At 43.9% G+C, this 17,731-nt stretch overlaps 1 protein-coding gene across 3 annotated transcripts in view; it reads left to right on the top strand.

The window, feature by feature from the left end:
• LMTK2 (lemur tyrosine kinase 2) overlaps positions 1 to 17,731 on the top strand; it is a 212,486-nt gene that overhangs the window by 59,568 nt on the left and 135,187 nt on the right. For all 3 annotated transcript variants that reach the window (XR_011022726.1, XR_011022727.1, XM_068244571.1), the window contains exon 3: positions 4,333 to 4,477. Coding sequence is in view for 1 of the 3 variants with exons in the window: in XM_068244571.1 (XP_068100672.1) it covers positions 4,333 to 4,477 (145 nt within the window). In the remaining 2 variants the exon portion in view is untranslated. The remainder of the gene's footprint in view (positions 1 to 4,332; positions 4,478 to 17,731) is intronic.

The following is a 17,731-nucleotide window of genomic DNA, read 5'->3' on the forward strand; positions in this document are numbered from 1 at the left end:
TGTAAATGGGAAGGATTGTTGTTTTTTTTCCTGCTCTTTGTTACCGTTTCTTTAGCTACAGATGGTTTGGAACAAGATGAACTGCCAACTTCAGCTGTAAATACACCTAATTGATATGTGTTGGCGTTCTGTGTGTCAGGATGAGTTCAGCATTTAAATTGTGGGCAGCAAAGCTATTTACTAGTTTCCTATGAAAATTTCATTTATCTAGCCACAATCCCTTCTCTTAGACCCACCAAATCTGAGAATGTGGCTGAAGCTTGCAAAATGATAGGATTTGAATTTCCCTTTCCTTAGCCGTATTCATTCCTAAAAGAAAGGCAGGATTGTCCAGCAGGGGAAGCATAGGAGTGATGTGGGAGGTGAAATTTCTGGAGGAATTAATGAGCTGTAGTTTGAACATTGGCCCTACAGTTGGAAGATTACGTAATTATGTGTGGATGGAAGCCAAGATAATTTCCAGAAGGCTTCTGGTTTAAGAACTAGAGACTTCCTGGTAATTTAGTGCCTGAGCGATGACCATCTAATTGTTGTGAAGTATACCAGTATCTGGTGTATCTGCACCAGTCTTTAAATTGTATGTATGTGTAAGAAAAATTGAGATTTTTGTTTGTTCTTAACCTTGGCTTACATCTGAATTGATTTAACTGCCAACATTTATAATTGCATTCAGCCATGCTTGTTTTTTCACACCTGCTACACTATAAAACCAGACGGGTGATGCCAGTAATGACTGTTGCCACCTGTCCACCCTTCTCAGTTTGCCCAGTGAAGGAACATTGCACCGAGGCACTCATGAGGATTACCTTCTCCAGTTAGTAGCCTAAATGCCTCCTTTTCCAGCCCCTTGTGCTTTTACATGCGTACAAATGACCATATCATGCAGTTCATTAGACTACAATCCTCTAACAGAGAATGGCTTCAATTCATCAAGCATTACTGCAATCGGTAATGCTGAAAGAAGCTGATTTATCTGAGCATTTTGTAAAACGTCAATTCGGCAAGGCTGTTACCGCATGGCAATCTGAAATTATCAAGCAGTTACCGCATGGCAATCTGAAATTATCAAGCAGTGAGGTAAATTACCGACTTGTGCGGTAAACACTTCAACAAATGTTAATTGATCAAGATCATCATGTAGTAAAGCCCAGCATCATGTTTGATGATTAACAGCAGCTCTAGTATGTCGAAAACCGTGTGCAGACTGTGGCTCACAGAAGCAGAGAGGGATTGGCTATGGCTGACAGGAGCAGAGAGCCAATAGCAACAGCCTCGTTCTCCTGTAAGTCCCTGTGATAGGATCCGAAGCCTTCTCAGAAGGGTCAAGCTTTTCTACCCCAGGCAGTGGAGAGAGATCCCGAACTAAAGAGGTTTCCCCTGCTGCCCTTTGGCCGTTTAACCCTTTAGGTTCCTGGTTCAAGATGCAGAAGAGCTAGTGGGGAAATCACCTAAGCATGGCATGTGTAATGTCTCCTGGAAGTTAATCTAAGCTGTGGCAATTTAAATCAATGTTAAGAAAGACTAATCGATTTAGAGGGAACAGAGGCAGTATAACAAACATGTACATTCTAAAGGGATGCCTTTTACTTGTGTAATGCTGTCACTGCACTAACAGCATGTAACAAAACAGGGACAACTCCACACTACTCTGCTGTTACCGAACAGGTTTTTGTGAATTGAAGCCATGGGTTTCGGTAAATAACCGAACTTCTACCGCACTTGTTAAAATCTTGTTCAATCGGCAAAAAAAAGTCTAAAATACCGAATGCGGTGTATCGAACAGCCTTTGATGAATTGAAGCCTTTGAGTGTTCTAGGCCTGAGTAGAGGCAGTGAAAAATAAAATCCTGGTCAAGTAGGTAAAAATGAATTATGCCAAAAGCATTTATTTAAAGTCGCCCTGTAGTGAGAGGAAGTTAATGACTGGCAAATGTATTTCCTTTTTAGCCTATTCTCTGGCTGTCCTGTTGAACGTATGCCTGCAATGATTGAAGCCACTGATCCAAAAGAATTATGCAGATCAAATCCTCTGACTGATATTGTACTATTGTGCAGTGGAAATACAAATCGTAAAACTAAGGTATAATCTTACCGATATTTCACTAAACCCAACCCTATTCTAGGACACCTTTCTCTACAAATGCCCTTTCTCTACAAATGCCTAACCCTAATACAAACAGATTTCCCCACCCCTAACTAATCACCCCCACCCAACCCCCACTGATGCCCAATTCCAACTGATCTCCCCCATCAATGCCTAAAGGTCCGTACACACGCCGGACTGGAGGCAACGACGGGTCCGTCGTCACCTCCCGCTGTGTGGGCGTTCCAACGACAGTCCGGCGTGTGTACGCACGGTTGGCGGACTGATACGGCTGCTTCTGAGCGATCCGCCGGGCGGATCGCTCAGAAGCAGCCGTAACAGTCCGCCGACCGTGCGTACACGCCGGACTGTCGTTGGAACGCCCACCCAGCGGGAGGTGACGACGGACCCGTCGTTGCCTCCAGTCCGGCGTGTGTACGGACCTTTAGGCATTGATGGGGGAGATCAGTTGGAATTGGGCATCAGTGGGGGTTGGGTGGGGGTGATTAGTTAGGGGTGGGGAAATCTGTTTGTATTAGGGTTAGGCATTTGTAGAGAAAGGGCATTTGTAGAGAAAGGTGTCCTAGAATAGGGTTGGGTTTAGTGAAATATCGGTAAGATTATACCTTAGTTTTACGATTTGTATTTCCACTGCACAATAGTACAATATCAGTCATTTTACTGATCTTCTACTAGCTGCTATACATCCCCCTTACCACAGGGTCACTTTAAAGTAGAATTCCAGACAAGAATTCTGAGGGCTCGTTTCCACTATCGCGAATCCGCATGCGTCCAACGCATGCGGATTCGCACATGTAATGCAAGTGGATGGGCCTGTTTCCACTGTAGCGTTGTTGAGGTGCGTTTTTTTCAGCGGTAAACGCACAAAAAAGCCAACGAATTCGCTTGCGAGTGGAATGCATGCGAATCGCCGCTAATATATTTAATAGGAAATTCGCATGCGGCTATGGTATGCGAATTTTCATGCGAATTCGCATAGGTACCAATGTAACTTCAAACAGGCAGTGACATGGTTAAATTCGCATATACCCTCACCTATGCGAATTCGCGGCAAAAAACGCACAAAAATCCGCATCCGCATGCTATTTCATGCAATTTCAACAGCGGTGGAATCCAGGCGATTCTGCACCGCAATAGTGGAAACGAGCCCTAACTCTCTACATGCCGGCTTTGTATTAAAGTCTATGTCAAGTCTCCATTGCAGTTCATGCTCGTTATTTAATATTTATTTAGCGCTGACATCTTCCGCAGCGCTGTGCAGAGTATATTGTCTTGTCAGTTAACTGTCCATTAGAGGGGCTCACAATTTAATCCCTGCCAGAGTCATATGTGTATGTATGCATGTATCATGTAATCGTGTATGTATCCCTTAGTCTAGGGCCAATTTTAGGGGAAGCAAATTATCTGTATGTTTTTGGGGATACAGGAGGAAACTCATGAAGTTATGGGGAGAACATAAAAATGGCATACAGATAGTGGCCTGGCAGGCATTTAAAACGCTGCGAGGCTGTGCCAGTTGTGCGTAATGCAACACATCACTGTGAATCCAAAAAACAAACTGAAATTGAGTAATTTCAGTGAGCCAGGAACAATAACGGGCGACAGGCCTCTCCCCTCACAACCCCCCTCCCCTGTCGCCACCGCAATGCCCGCAGGTCAACATGCATGTGCGCGCACGGGCACAAAATGCATCTGCACACACACAACTATGCCCCCCCGGCCCACCCCTGTTGTCCCAACGTCCGCCCACGTGCTGCGCATGCGTGGTAAGCCAAACGCACGGACACTGGGACAAAGGAGGATGCAGGGACATGGGGATTATTATAGACTAGAGGATAAGTAACAAACTGATCCACATAGTAATATATCAGTCACTGCATTCAAAAAAAATGGCATAAGGAAAAATTGTATTCATAGTTTTAAGTTTGCAGAAAAGAACATTTCTGCTATTGAATAAATGGCATAATTGGTGTTTGAGATAATGGTGTGCCCAGCCCATCTCAGAGCATCAGCCTCCATAAAGGAACATTTTTCGTTGTGTTCTCTGTAGTGAGGATAAAACTTATGAAGACCTTTATTTTTTTTGTGGCAGAAGTTTTGAAATTGAATTTTAATGGAGTGGATATTGGCATAATTGTATTCTAGGTATTCCTGTAGTAATCTTCACTGTATATTCTGTAATGTTGTTGTGGCCGTGGGAAAATTAATGCAATCCACTTTTCTTTTAAGGAGTTTGAAGATCACTTTGATGATGAAATAGACTTCACACCACCGGCTGAAGACACTCCATCCAATCAGTCACCTGCAGATGTGTTTACCTTATCGGTCCCAACAGTCTCGCTGTCTGTCCCAACACAACTGCAGCCCCCTCAAGGTCAGTGCACAAAAGTTGTTATAGGCGCCTTCATGATGTAACATATATAAAGTTCTGATTGGCTTATGTAATTTGAATTGAAAATTGTGCACATGCTAAGGTAGAAATGACAAAAACAAATGGTGCGTTTCACAACTGGCTCAGGCAGTATAAGAAGCCATAAACGTATTACTTCTATACTGAGATTGCTTTAAAAGGAGCTCTAAGGATTTGGAATGAATTGTTCATTTAGTGAATGAACTTCGTGCTCTTTCCCAGGAAGTCTCCCACCAGACCAGGGTCCTCTTATTTCCTCTACAGTATAGTCCTTTCCACAGCCAAGTTTTCCGTGATGATATGCCTACCATTTTTTTTTTTTTTTTTACAATTCAGCCCAGTGAGAAAGTACCGGGGAGGGGCTTTAACATCTCTGCTGCCATTTTATCACCCCTTTAGGGCCCTTTTCCACTAGAGCGATTGCTTAATCGCAAAAACCGCAAACTGCTAGTGATTTTAAAATCGCTACAGTTTGCTTTTTAACATCGGAATCGCGGTAGGTAATTTCCACTACCGCGATTGTTTTTTGTTTTTTTTTACTCGATCGCGCCGCGGAGCGATTTTTGCCTCGATTTTGCTATGCAGTGCGTAGCATAGCAAAATCGCGATCGCAAACGTAGGGAAATCGCCGTGAAATTTTGTACATTTGCTGAATCGCAATCGCTAGCATTCAGCGTGAACGCTAGCGACTGCTAGTGGAAAAGGGCCCTATGTGCCAATGACTGGAAGTAGCAGGGTGGAAAGCTCTGCAGGTGCATCTAACTTGTCTCCAAATGAATCGCAGGAATGTGTGTATGTGGGTGGTAGAATACCTGGAAGGTTTAGAGGCCTGGGGACCATATGGAGCCCCTTCATAGGAAAGTGTCTGGCTGCTTTGTGCAATGTGATTTGGTTGTAGTTTTTTCAATGCGTTTTTGCTGGATTCCCATGCAAAATTGTAATCGCATCCCAACAGTATAAAAGTATACCTGTGAATTTAATTTTTTCAATCCATTTCAATTTTGCAAATATTCTTGTTTTATAATTTACATGCATTTGGAAAATGCAGCGAAATCTAATGTTGTATAAAACAGCCCTTATGTAAACCTTTAAAGTGAACCAGTGATGAAGCACCCTCATGTATTTTACCATATACAGGATCTTCTCAAAAAATTAGCATATTGTGATAAAGTTCATTATTTTCTGTAATGTACTGATAAACATTAGACTTTCATATATTTTATTCAAATACACACAACTGAAGTATTTCAAGCCTTTTATTGTTTTAATATTGATAAGTTTGGCATACAGCTCATGAAAACCCAATTTTCCTATCTCAAAAAATTAGCATATTTCATCCGGCCAATAAAAGAAAAGTGTTTTTAAAACAAAAAAATTCAACCTTCAAATAATTATGTTCAGTTATGCACTCAATACTTGGTGAGGAATCCTTTTGCAGAAATGACTGCTTCAATGCGGCGTGGCATGGAGGCAATCAGCTTGTGGCACTGCTCAGGTGTTATGGAGGCCCAGGATGCTTCGATAGCGGCCTTAAGCTCATCCAGAGTGTTGGGTCTTGCGTCTCTCAACTTTCTCTTCACAATATCCCACAGATTCTCTATGGGGTTCAGGTCAGGAGAGTTGGCAGGCCAATTGAGCACAGTAATACCATGGTCAGTAAACCATTTACCAGTGGTTTTGGCACTGTGAGCAGGTGCCAGGTCGTGCTGAAAAAGAAATCTTCATCTCCATAAAGCTTTTCAGCAGATGGAAGCATGAACCCACTTTTGAACCAGAAACCGCGGCAGAAGCACCTGACCTGGGCTACAGAGAAGCAGCACTGGACTGTTGCTCAGTGGTCCAAAGTACTTTTTTCGGATGAAAGCAACTTTTACATGTCATTCGGAAATCAAGGTGCCAGAGTCTGGAGGAAGACTGGGGAGAGGGAAATGCCAAAATGCCTGAAGTCCAGTGTCAAGTACCCACAGTCAGTGATGGTCTGGGGTGCCATGTCAGCTGCTGGTGTTGGTCCACTGTGTTTTATCAAGGGCAGGGTCAATGCAGCTAGCTATCAGGAGATTTTGGAGCACTTCATGCTTCCATCTGCTGAAAAGCTTTATGGAGATGATTTCATTTTTCAGCACGACCTGGCACCTGCTGACAGTGCCAAAACCACTGGTAAATGGTTTACTGACCATGGTATTACTGTGCTCAATTGGCCTGCCAACTCTCCTGACCTGAACCCCATAGAGAATCTGTGGGATATTGTGAAGAGAAAGTTGAGACGCAAGACCCAACACTCTGGATGAGCTTAAGGCCGCTATCGAAGCATCCTGGTCCTCCATAACACCTGAGCAGTGCCACAGGCTGATTGCCTTCATGCCACGCCGCATTGAAGCAGTCATTTCTGCAAAAGGATTCCCAACCAAGTATTGAGTGCATAACTGAACATAATTATTTGAAGGTTGACTTTTTTTTGTTTTAAAAATACTTTTCTTTTATTGGTCGGATGAAATATGCTAATTTTTTTGAGATAGGAAATTTGGGTTTTCATGAGCTGTATGCCAAAATCATCAATATTAAAACAATAAAAGGCTTGAACTACTTCAGTTGTGTGTAATGAATCTAAAATATATGAAAGTCTAATGTTTATCAGTACATTATAGAAAATAATGAACTTTATCACAATATGCTAATTTTTTGAGAAGATCCTGTATATCAGTGGGAACATTAGAGAAAACACTTACCCTGCTCTTTCATTCTTCATTGCTCAGCCTGCTTCTCATCAGCCCTGATAAAATCACTGACTGAGCATTCAGTCTGGCTTTGCTCAGGAATCATTATAGCTGAGTCTGTCTTCTCTGATGTCTTTTCAAGCCCAAGCCTGCCCCCTTCTGGCTCTGCTATAATGACTTGGCTATAATTATTCCTGAGCAAAGCCAGACTGAATGCTCAGTCGGAATTTTATCAGGGCTGATAACAGGCAGGCTGAGCAGAGAAGAATGAAACCGAGAGCAGGGTAAGTGTTTTCTGTAATGTTCCCACTGATCTATATGGTAAAATACATGAAGGTGTTTCGTCTCTGGTTCACTTTAATGTAAAAGTGTAGCGGGGGGGGGGGGGAATATACCCGTGGAGAGGGAAGGTTCTGGATTCTATAGAACCTTTCCTGTCCTCTGTGTTTTGTTCCAATGCTGTCTGTCATTTTACATTTGCCACCTCTGGGATCCCTCAGAAGGCGTAGGGAGCGCTCCTGTCCCCAAGTGCTCCTGAAGAAGATGGGAGGTTCCGTACTGCGTGTGCGCAAGCAAGTATTCAACGCACGAGTGCTGCTGAAACCTTCTGATAGTCCCTGAAGGCGGATTTAACCATTTGGTGTAATACATGTAATAATAAAAAAATATTTTTTTTGTATAGTGCCTTTCTCCTGTCGGAATCCAAGCGCTTGCGAGGCAGCCACAAGAGCGCACTCAGTAGGCAGTAGCAGTGTTAGGGAGACTTGCCTAATGAACTCCTTAATGAATAGGTGCTGGCTTACTGAGTAGGAAGAGCCAGGATTTGAACCCAGGACTCCTACATCAGAGGCAGAGCCCTTAACCGCTACACTATATAGCCATGTAGCGGGGGTGACAACGCTGGAACGAGAACACAGAGACAGGACTGGCGGAGGCTCTATAGGCTCCAGAGCCTTCCCTCTCCAATTTTTTTTTTTTATTACTCCCTTGCTTCAGTTTTACTTTTAAGAATCCATGCCACTAATGCAGTGTTTTGCTTCATCACTTCTCGTGAGCTTCCGTCATGTGACTAATATTTGTATGACCTGGGACATTTTTAACTCGTGGTTTGTTTATGATCTCACAGATAACATCATATCTGTGTACACTAATGTACTTGGAAATTCTATTTAAAACATGACCTATGGACCTAAGACCGTATACTGAAGTATGTTGCATCTTTTAGAGTTAACCATAAACCTCAGCTTGTACTGCAGTATGCAAGTACAGCTGACCCAGTTTAATTTTAAATCTATTTTTTTTTTTTCTTTGCTCATCATGTGAAGTGAAGGATTTTTATATGAAGTGTGACATTTGTCAAATCTAATCCCATCCAGTCCTCAGAGACTTGGGATAGAGAATGGCTGTGTTTACAGAGCAGGATTATGCTCCAAAAAGATCAGCTCTCTCATTTTCTAGTCACTGCAAATTTGCTATGCATTACTTCCATAATTCTGACTTAAACTGGGATATGGCAAGTAACAAGCTAGAGCTTAATTAACATAAAGGCTCAGGAGGAAAGTGTCTGTCTGCTTCAGTTTCACACTTCTAGGTCCAGAAATGAAAGCAAAGCCGTGATTTGTTGGCATGGCTACTTTGCGTCGGGAATCATTGGGAACGTCATGGGGAAACTGCTGCACTATTTGGTTTTATTTGTCTAAACCGTAAAACGGAACAGTGTGAAGCTATTGCCAATAGTGGGCAATTATTGATTGATCCATTTTTCCCCCAGTACATTAACCACTTGAGGACCGTAGGCTTTACCCCCCTTAAGGACCAGAACCTTTTATTCCATTCAGACCACTGCAGCTTTCACGGTTTATTGCTCGCTCATACAACCTACCACCTAAATGAATTTTGGCTCCTTTTCTTGTCACTAATAAAGCTTTCTTTTGGTGCTATTTGATTGCTGCTGCGATTTTTACTTTTTATTATATTCATCAAAAAAGACATGGAATTTTGTCCAAAAAAAATTTTTTTTTTAACTTTCTGTGCTGACATTTTTCAAAGAAAGTAAAATTTCTGTATACATGCAGCACGAAAAATGTGGACAAAAATGTTTTTAATTAAAAAAAACCCATTCAGCCTATATTGATTGGTTTAGGTAAAAGTTATAGCGTTTACAAACTATGGTGCAAAAAGTGAATTTTCCCATTTTGTAGCATCTATGACTTTTCTGACCACCTGTCATGTTTCATGAGGGGCTAGAATTCCAGGATAGTATAAATACCCCCCAAATGACCCCATTTTGGAAAGAAGACATCCCAAAGTATTCACTGAGCGGCATGGTGAGTTCATAGAAGATTTTCTTTTTTGTCACAAGTTAGCGGAAAATGACACTTTATGACAAAAAAGAAAAAAAAAATTTCCATTTCTGCTAACTTGCGACAAAAAAAAAAATGAAATCTGCCACGGACTCACTATGCTCCTCTCTGAATACCTTGAAGGGTCTACTTTCCAAAATGGGGTCATTTGTGGGGTGTGTTTACTGTCCTGGCATTTTGGGGGGTGCCTAATTGTAAGCACCCCTGTAAAGCCTAAACGTGCTCATTGGACTTTGGGCCCCTTAGCACAGTTAGGCTGCAAAAAAGTGCCACACATGTGGTATTGCCGTACTCAGGAGAAGTAGTATGTGTTTTTTGGGGTGTATTTTTACACATACCCATGCTGGGTGGGAGAAATATCTCTGTAAATGACAATTGTTTGATTTTTTTTTTTTACACACAATTGTCCATTTACAGAGATATTTCTCCAACTCCGCATGGTTATTTGTAAAAATACACCCCAAAACACATTATACTACTTCTCCTGAGTACGGCGGAATGGGGTCATTTGTGGGGTTCCTATACTGCCCTGGCATTTTAGTGGCCCTAAACCGTGAGGAGTAGTCTTGAAACCAAATGTCGCAAAATGACCTGTGAAAGCCTAAAGGTACTCATTGGACTTTGGGCCCCTTAGCGCACTTAGGGTGTAAAAAAAGTGCCACACATGTGGTACCGCCGTACTCAGGAGAAGTAGTATAATGTGTTTTGTGGTGTATTTTTACACATACTCATGCTTGGTGAGAGAAATATCTCTGTAAATGACAATTGTTTGATTTTTTTTTTTTTTTTTTTTACACACAATTGTCCATTTACAGAGAGATCTCTCCCACCCAGCATGGTTATTTGTAAAAATACACCCCAAAACACATTATACTACTTCTCCTGAGTACGGCGATACCACATGTGTGACACTTTTTTGCAGCCTAGGTGCGCTAAGGGGCCCAACGTCCTATTCACAGGTCATTTTGAGGCATTTGTTTTCTAGACTACTCCTCGCGGTTTAGAGCCCCTAAAATGCCAGGGCAGTATAGGAACCCCACAAGTGACCCCATTTTAGAAAGAAGACACCCCAAGGTATTCCGTTAGGTGTATGGCGAGTTCATAGAAGATTTTATTTTTTGTCACAAGTTAGCAGAAAATGACACTTTGTGAAAAAAAAAAAACAATTAAAAATCAATTTCCGCTAACTTGTGACAAAAAATAAAATCTTCTATGAACTCGTCATACACCTAACAGAATACCTTGGGGTGTCTTTTTTCTAAAATGGGTTCCTATACCGCCCTGGCATTTTACGGGCCCAAAACCGTGAGTAGTCTGGAAACCAAATGTCTCAAAATGACTGTTCAGGGGTATAAGCATCTGCAAATTTTGATGACAGGTGGTCTATGAGGGGGCGAATTTTGTGGAACCGGTCATAAGCAGGGTGGCCTTCTAGATGACAGGCTGTATTGGGCCTGATCTGCTGGATAGGAGTGCTAGGGGGGTGACAGGAGGTGATTGATGGGTGTCTCAGGGGGTGGTTAGAGGGGAAAATAGATGCAATCAATGCACTGGGGAGTGTATCGGAAAGGGGGTCTGAGGGGGATCTGAGGGTTTGGCCGAGTGATCAGGAGCCCACACGGGGCAAATTAGGGCCTGATCTGATGGGTAGGGGTGCTAGGGGGAGGTGATTGATGGGTGTCTCAAGGTGTGATTAGAGGGGGGAATAGATACAAGCAATGCACTGGCGAGGTAATCAGGGCTGGTGTCCGAGGGCGTTCTGAGGGTGTGGGCGGAGGGTGTGGGCGGGTGATTGAGTGCCCTAGGGGCAGATAGGGGTCTAATCTGATAGGTAGCAGTGACAGGGGGTGATTGATGGGTAATTAGTGGGTGTTTAGGGTAGAGAACAGATATAAACGATGCACTTGGGAGGTGATCTGACGTCGGATCTGCGCGCAATCTATTGGTGTGGGTGGGTGATCAGATTGCCCGCAAGGGGCAGGTTAGGGGCTGATTGATGGGTGGCAGTGACAGGGGGTGATTGATGGGTGATTGACAGGTGATCAGTGGGTTATTACAGGGAAGAACAGATGTAAGTAATGCACCGGCGAATTGATAAGGGGGGGGGTCTGAGGGCAATCTGAGCGTGTAGGCGGGTGATTGGGTGCCCGCAAGGGGCAGATTAGGGTCTGATCTGATGGGTAACAGTGACAGGGGGTGATTGATCGGTGATTGATGAGTGATTGATAGGTGATCAGTGGGTTGTTACAAGGGGGATAGAGGCATACAGTACACGGGGGGGGGGGGGGGGGGGTCTGGGGAGAATCTGAGGGGTGGGGGGTGATCAGGAGGGAGCAGGGGGCAGTTTAGGGCATAAAAAAATAAATAGCATTTACAGATAGTGACAGGGAGTGATTGATGGGTGATTAGGGGGGTGATTGGGTGCAAACAGTGTTCTGGGGGGTGGGCAGGGGGGGTCTGAAGGCTGGGGTGGGAGATCAGGGGGGCTGTGGGCAAAAAGTGTGGTGCATACTTACTACTGCTTCCTCCTCGCTGGTGGTCTCTGGAACAATGAGACCACGAGGCGAGGAGGAAGCGTGTATAAAGCACTTTGTTTACCTAGCAAAGTGCTTTATACACTTAATTTAGCTCGATTGCGGATTTCCTCCGCCCGCCGGCGCTGCTAATTGGCCGGGGACTGGAGTCTAAGTCCCCGGCCATCGATCCCCGGTGGAAGATCGCGTCACGGATGACTCGATCGCTCCGCCCATGCCCGTACAAGGACTGCCGCCTCTGTGCATGCGGCGGTCCTTGCGGGATCCACTTTCCGGCCGCCCCTGTGCAGTGGGCGGTCGTTAAGTGGTTAAAGAGGAAATGAGGAATAGAGCTGCAAAGATTTCCTTGTTTGCTGCTCTTTGGTATCAGTGAACATTTTCATAGACTGTCTCAATGATGCAAGGTTACCCCTAGGTCGCTGGCCATGAGCCTGCTCACACTGATTCACTCCTAATCAACTAACCACATAAAAAAGTGATCCTACCATCTGTTCACCAGTAAGCTCTCAAGGGCAGGTACTTCCTTCTATTGTTTCTTATTTCGCTGTCGTTTATCATATGAATGTGTACCAATCAGGTCTGTGGAGTCAATGAGTCTGTCGGAGCAATTTTTGGGTACCTGGAGTTGGAGTCAGGAAAAAATGCACCGACTCCTAATGAATTTAAACTGTAATTAACATAGAAAATATGATAGAATGTTCTATTTCTCAGATAATAGTCGTCATAAATTATATATACATTTATAGCTGGGCTTAGCCTACAAAAATGAAATCAATCAAAAATAGTTCCTTGTGCTGCTTCAATAAAGCAGTCCCCGTATTTTTAAAGTCAGATATACGTATCTGATTGTGACTGTATATATGATGTGTACACAGGAATCTTTTATATATACTAAATAACATTTATGCTGTAAGAATAAAGCCTGATGTGTAGCTGTGTCACTAATAGAGATGGTCAATAAAATGCAAATAATTCTGGGTTGATGCTGTTTTATGCAAATTTATGCAGGGCTGTGGAGTCAGTCCAAAAAATCCACCAACTCCGACTCTGACTCCTCAGTTTAGGATTCCAACGACTCTGACTCCTCGACTCCGACTCCTCTAATTTGCATATTACAATTTTGTTAATTAAAAGTATGTAACACGAAATTCGTCTCTTAACTGCCAACGCTTAGGAATTTTACAAGACAACTGAAGTGAGAAGGATATGTAGACTACTATATTTATTCCCTTTAGACTAAAACTAGTTCTTGGTAAGAGTACTTGTAAAAGGTACAAACCGGAACAAAGAACATCTATCAGGCCCTAGGCAATGTAAGTGTGGGTACATGTAAGAATGATGTGCAGGTACTCTGCAGGGGAATGAGGAGATTCTTCCTCTATTACACATTCTTCATGCACAATCTGAACCAGGTTTATGGGTGACAGACAACACCTCTGTTCAATGTGCACAGCATTCTCAGTGGATTCCCTGCAGCTCTGTGGGGAGTGCATATGTAGAGTATAGTACTACTGTGTAACAAAGTAAACCTGAGACAGATGAAATTAAAGTTTTATACCTACCTGGGGCTTCCTCCAGCCGCCTTCAGGATAATCAGTCCCTCGTTGTCCTCCTCCACCACCTGGATCTTCTGCTATGAGTCGGAGTCCAGGTACTTGAGCCAGTCTGGCGTAGTGCGCATGCACATACTCCGCCGCCAGGAGCATACTACACCTGTGCAGCACTATTGCGCAGGTGCAGAATGTTCCTGGCTGTGGGAGCGGCATGCGGCCGGACAGCGCTGACTGGCTGAATTACCAGGACTCATAGCAGAAGATCCGGGTGGTGGAGGAGGACAGCAAGGGACTGATTGGCCTGTAGGGGGCTGGAGGAAGCCCCAGGTATGTATAAAACTTTACTTTTCATCCGTCTCAGGTACCCTTTAATTTGTAGTCACCAAACCAAATTTTAACATATCAAATTATTTGATTTCATCAGCAAAGGGAGTGCATACATTTGCATAAATCAGCATCAGTGCAGAATTATTTCCATCTCATTGACCATCTCTATTAGTGACACAGCTACACATCAGGCTTTATTCTTACAGCATAGATGTTATTTAGTATATATAAGAGATTCCTGTGTACACATCATATATACAGTCACAATCAGATATGTATATCTGACCTTAAAAATACGGGGACTGCTTTATTGAAGCAGCACAAGTAACTAATTTTGATTGGTTTATTTCATTTTTGTGGACTAGGCACAGCTATTACTGTATATATACCGTATATATACATTATTTTTAATGACTATTATCTGAGAAATAGAACATTTTATCATATTTTCTATTTTAATTACAGTTACAAATTCATTAGGAGTCAAAGTCGGTGCATTTTTTCCTGACTCTGACTCCAGGCACCCAAAATTGCCCGACTCCACGGCTCCCGACTCCACGACTCCGACTCCACAGCCCTGAATTTATGCACTCCTTTTGCTCATGAAATCAAATAATTTGATAAAATTTGGTTTAGTGACTAAAGGGTACCTGAGACGGATGAAAATAAAAAAATTTTTTTATACATACCTGGGGCTTCTTCCAGCCCCCTTCAGGCTAATCAGTCCCTCACTGTTGTCCTCCTCCACCACCTGGATCTTCTGCTATAAGTCCCGGTAATTCAGCCAGTTGGCGTAGTCCGGCCGCGTGCCGCTTCCACAGCCAGGAGCGTTCTGCATCTGCACAATACTTCTGCGCAGGTGTAATGTGGTCCTGGTGGCGGAGTGTGTGCTTGCGCACTGCGCCCGACTGGCTCAAGTACCTGGACCCATAGAAGATCCAGGTGGCGGAGAAGGACAGCAAGGGACTGATTAGCATGAAGGGGGCTGGGGGAAGCTCCAGGTATGTATAAAACTTTCATCTGTCTCAGGTTTACTTTAAGTTACACAGTAGTACAATACTCTACATATGCACTCCCCACAGAGCTGTAGGGAATCCACTGAGAATGTTGTGCACATTGAACACAGAGGTGTTGTCTATCACCCATAAACCTGGTTCAGATTGTACATGAAGAATGTGTAATAGAGGAAGAATCTCCTTATTCCCCTGCAGAGTACCTGCACATCACTCTTACATGTACCCACAGTTACATTGCCTAGGGCATGATAGATGTTCTTTGTTCCTGTCTGTACCTTCAAGTACTCTTACCACAGACTCGTTTTATGCCTCGTTCACATCTATGCAGTGCAGATGACCGTGCGATTGGAACTTAATGCATACGATCGCACGCCATCTGCGCTGCTACCCGCTGTACTGCTGATCCCATCCATTGACAGTCAATGGCTCAGCTCTGTGCTTGCGGGCAGAATGCATGCAGCAGTACGCAAGCGCATCACAGTGCATTGTACTGCTGCACAGCGCATTTTATGTGAACGGCAGAAGGGCTGTCTATACCCTTCTGCCGTTCTTGCATGTTACCACCTTATACGCGGTTACAAATGCACACTGAAGTGCATATGATGTGAATGCCTAAGTCTGAGTAAAAGTATTAGAAGCAAAGGATCAGCTGGATAGCCAGGTAACTAGTATTGTTTAAAAGCGAATAAATATGGCAGCCTCACTATCCCTTTCAGTTCAGTTGTCTTTTAAAATTCCTAAGCGTTGGCAGTTAAGAGATGCATTTTATGTTACATACTTTCAATCAACAAGATTGTAATATGCAAATTAGAGGAGTCTGTGGAATCCTAACCTGAGGAGTCGGAGGATTTTTGTACCGACTCCACAGCCCTGGTACCAATTTTAGTGGGAGACCTCTCAGAGCTTACTCCAGCCTGAATAATTGTAAATATCTTCTGTTTTAAAGGATACCCAAAGTGACATGTGACATGATAAGACATGTGTATGTACAGTGCCTAGCACACAAATAACTGTGCTGTGTTCCTTTTTTCTTTTTCTGCCTGAAATGGTTAAATATCGGGTATGATGTCAGGGCCCTTTACTCATGTATACCTCATGGTCCCGCCATAGAAGCTATTAGATACCATCTAAATAGATACTCTGCCTACTCCGAAGATCTTCGGACCTTCATTTGTTTGGCTGTCGAGTACCTCCTGGCCCGCAATTACTTCATGTTTGATGGCGGCTTCTACCTCCAGAGGCGTGGCGCTTCCATGGGGGCCAAGTTTTCCCCGTCCCTGGCCAACCTCTATATGGGGTGGTGGGAGGAGCGCTACGTCTTTGGGGGTGGGAGCCGCCTTCTGGGGGGTGTTGCGTGGTACGGGAGGTACATCGATGACCTTCTCCTGGTGTGGAGGGGGGCACCCAGTGACATCCCCGCTTTCTTGAGTTATCTCAACTCCAATGCTCTCAATCTACAGTTTACCTCCAGTTGGCATGCTACTTCCATTGACTATTTAGATATTACCTTGGTGGGTGACCCTATTAGAGGGACAGTACAGACTAAAACATACCGGAAATCCTGTAGCGGGAATACCACCCTCCGAGCCACTAGCTGTCATCCAATGCATACTATTCGCGGGGTCCCCGTCGGGGAATTTATTAGAGCCCGCCGCAACTGCTCGGAGGCAGCTTGGCTCGGTGATGAGTTTGAGAAGGTGGAGGGGAGACTGCGGGAAAGGGGGTACCTAGAATGGATGATTAGGAGGGGCAAAATGCGGGCCAGCTCTAGGGATAGAGACCTACTTTTGGAGGGTGTTGGTCGGAGTGACACCAGAAACAATCCTAAACCCACATTCGTGACAACATATAGTGTTGAGTATAACAAGATTGTTTCGATTCTGAAAAAATATCTCCCTATTCTAGAGGGTGATGAGGATCTACGTGGTGTCCTGCAGCAGGGGGTAAGATTTGCTAGTAGGCGTGCCCCCACCCTGGCCCAATCCTTATCCCCAAGTCTCTACAACTCTAGGCCGAGGGTCCCCACCTGGCTTAACACCATAGGTTCTTACCGCTGTGGTGTTAGGACCTGTCATTACTGCAATGTCCATACCCGGACCCAGGAGGCTATCTCTGCCTCTAATGGTCGCAGATTTCCCATAAAACAGTTTATCAACTGTGGCACCCGTTACGTTATATATCTGGTGACTTGCAGCGCTTGTGCCCTGCAATATGTGGGGTGCACCACCAGACCTCTGCGTGCCAGGATTGGAGAACATTACTGCGGCCCTGGGTGGTTAAGTTCAAATGTGTCGCATGTGGCGAAGCATTTTCGCCAAGTACATCAGGGCGACATGTCCTCTTTCTCTTTTCATGGCCTAGAAAGGATTTCATGGAATGTGAGGGGTGGTGATGCATCCAAACGGTTGAAAAGCCGTGAGGCCTTGTGGATTTTTAGGTTGGGTACGAGGCTCCCTCAAGGTCTGAATTCCCGATGGGATTTAGCTCTGATTACATAACATTGCTCATGAGCCCGCTCTTTTTTCTTTCTCTTAAAATTTGTACCTGTATGCATAGTTGATTTTAATCAATATTTTTTATATAATATTTGATTGGGGCTGTTATTTGAGGGGTCTTGCGATACAAACAAATTGTTTTGACCCTCCGATTATATTTTTACTCTTGCAACCCCATACCCATGGGTTTTTGTAAATATCCCCTCCTATCTATGG

Source organism: Hyperolius riggenbachi, chromosome 7 (assembly GCF_040937935.1).
Source record: "Hyperolius riggenbachi isolate aHypRig1 chromosome 7, aHypRig1.pri, whole genome shotgun sequence".
Taxonomy (NCBI): Eukaryota; Metazoa; Chordata; class Amphibia; order Anura; family Hyperoliidae; genus Hyperolius; species Hyperolius riggenbachi.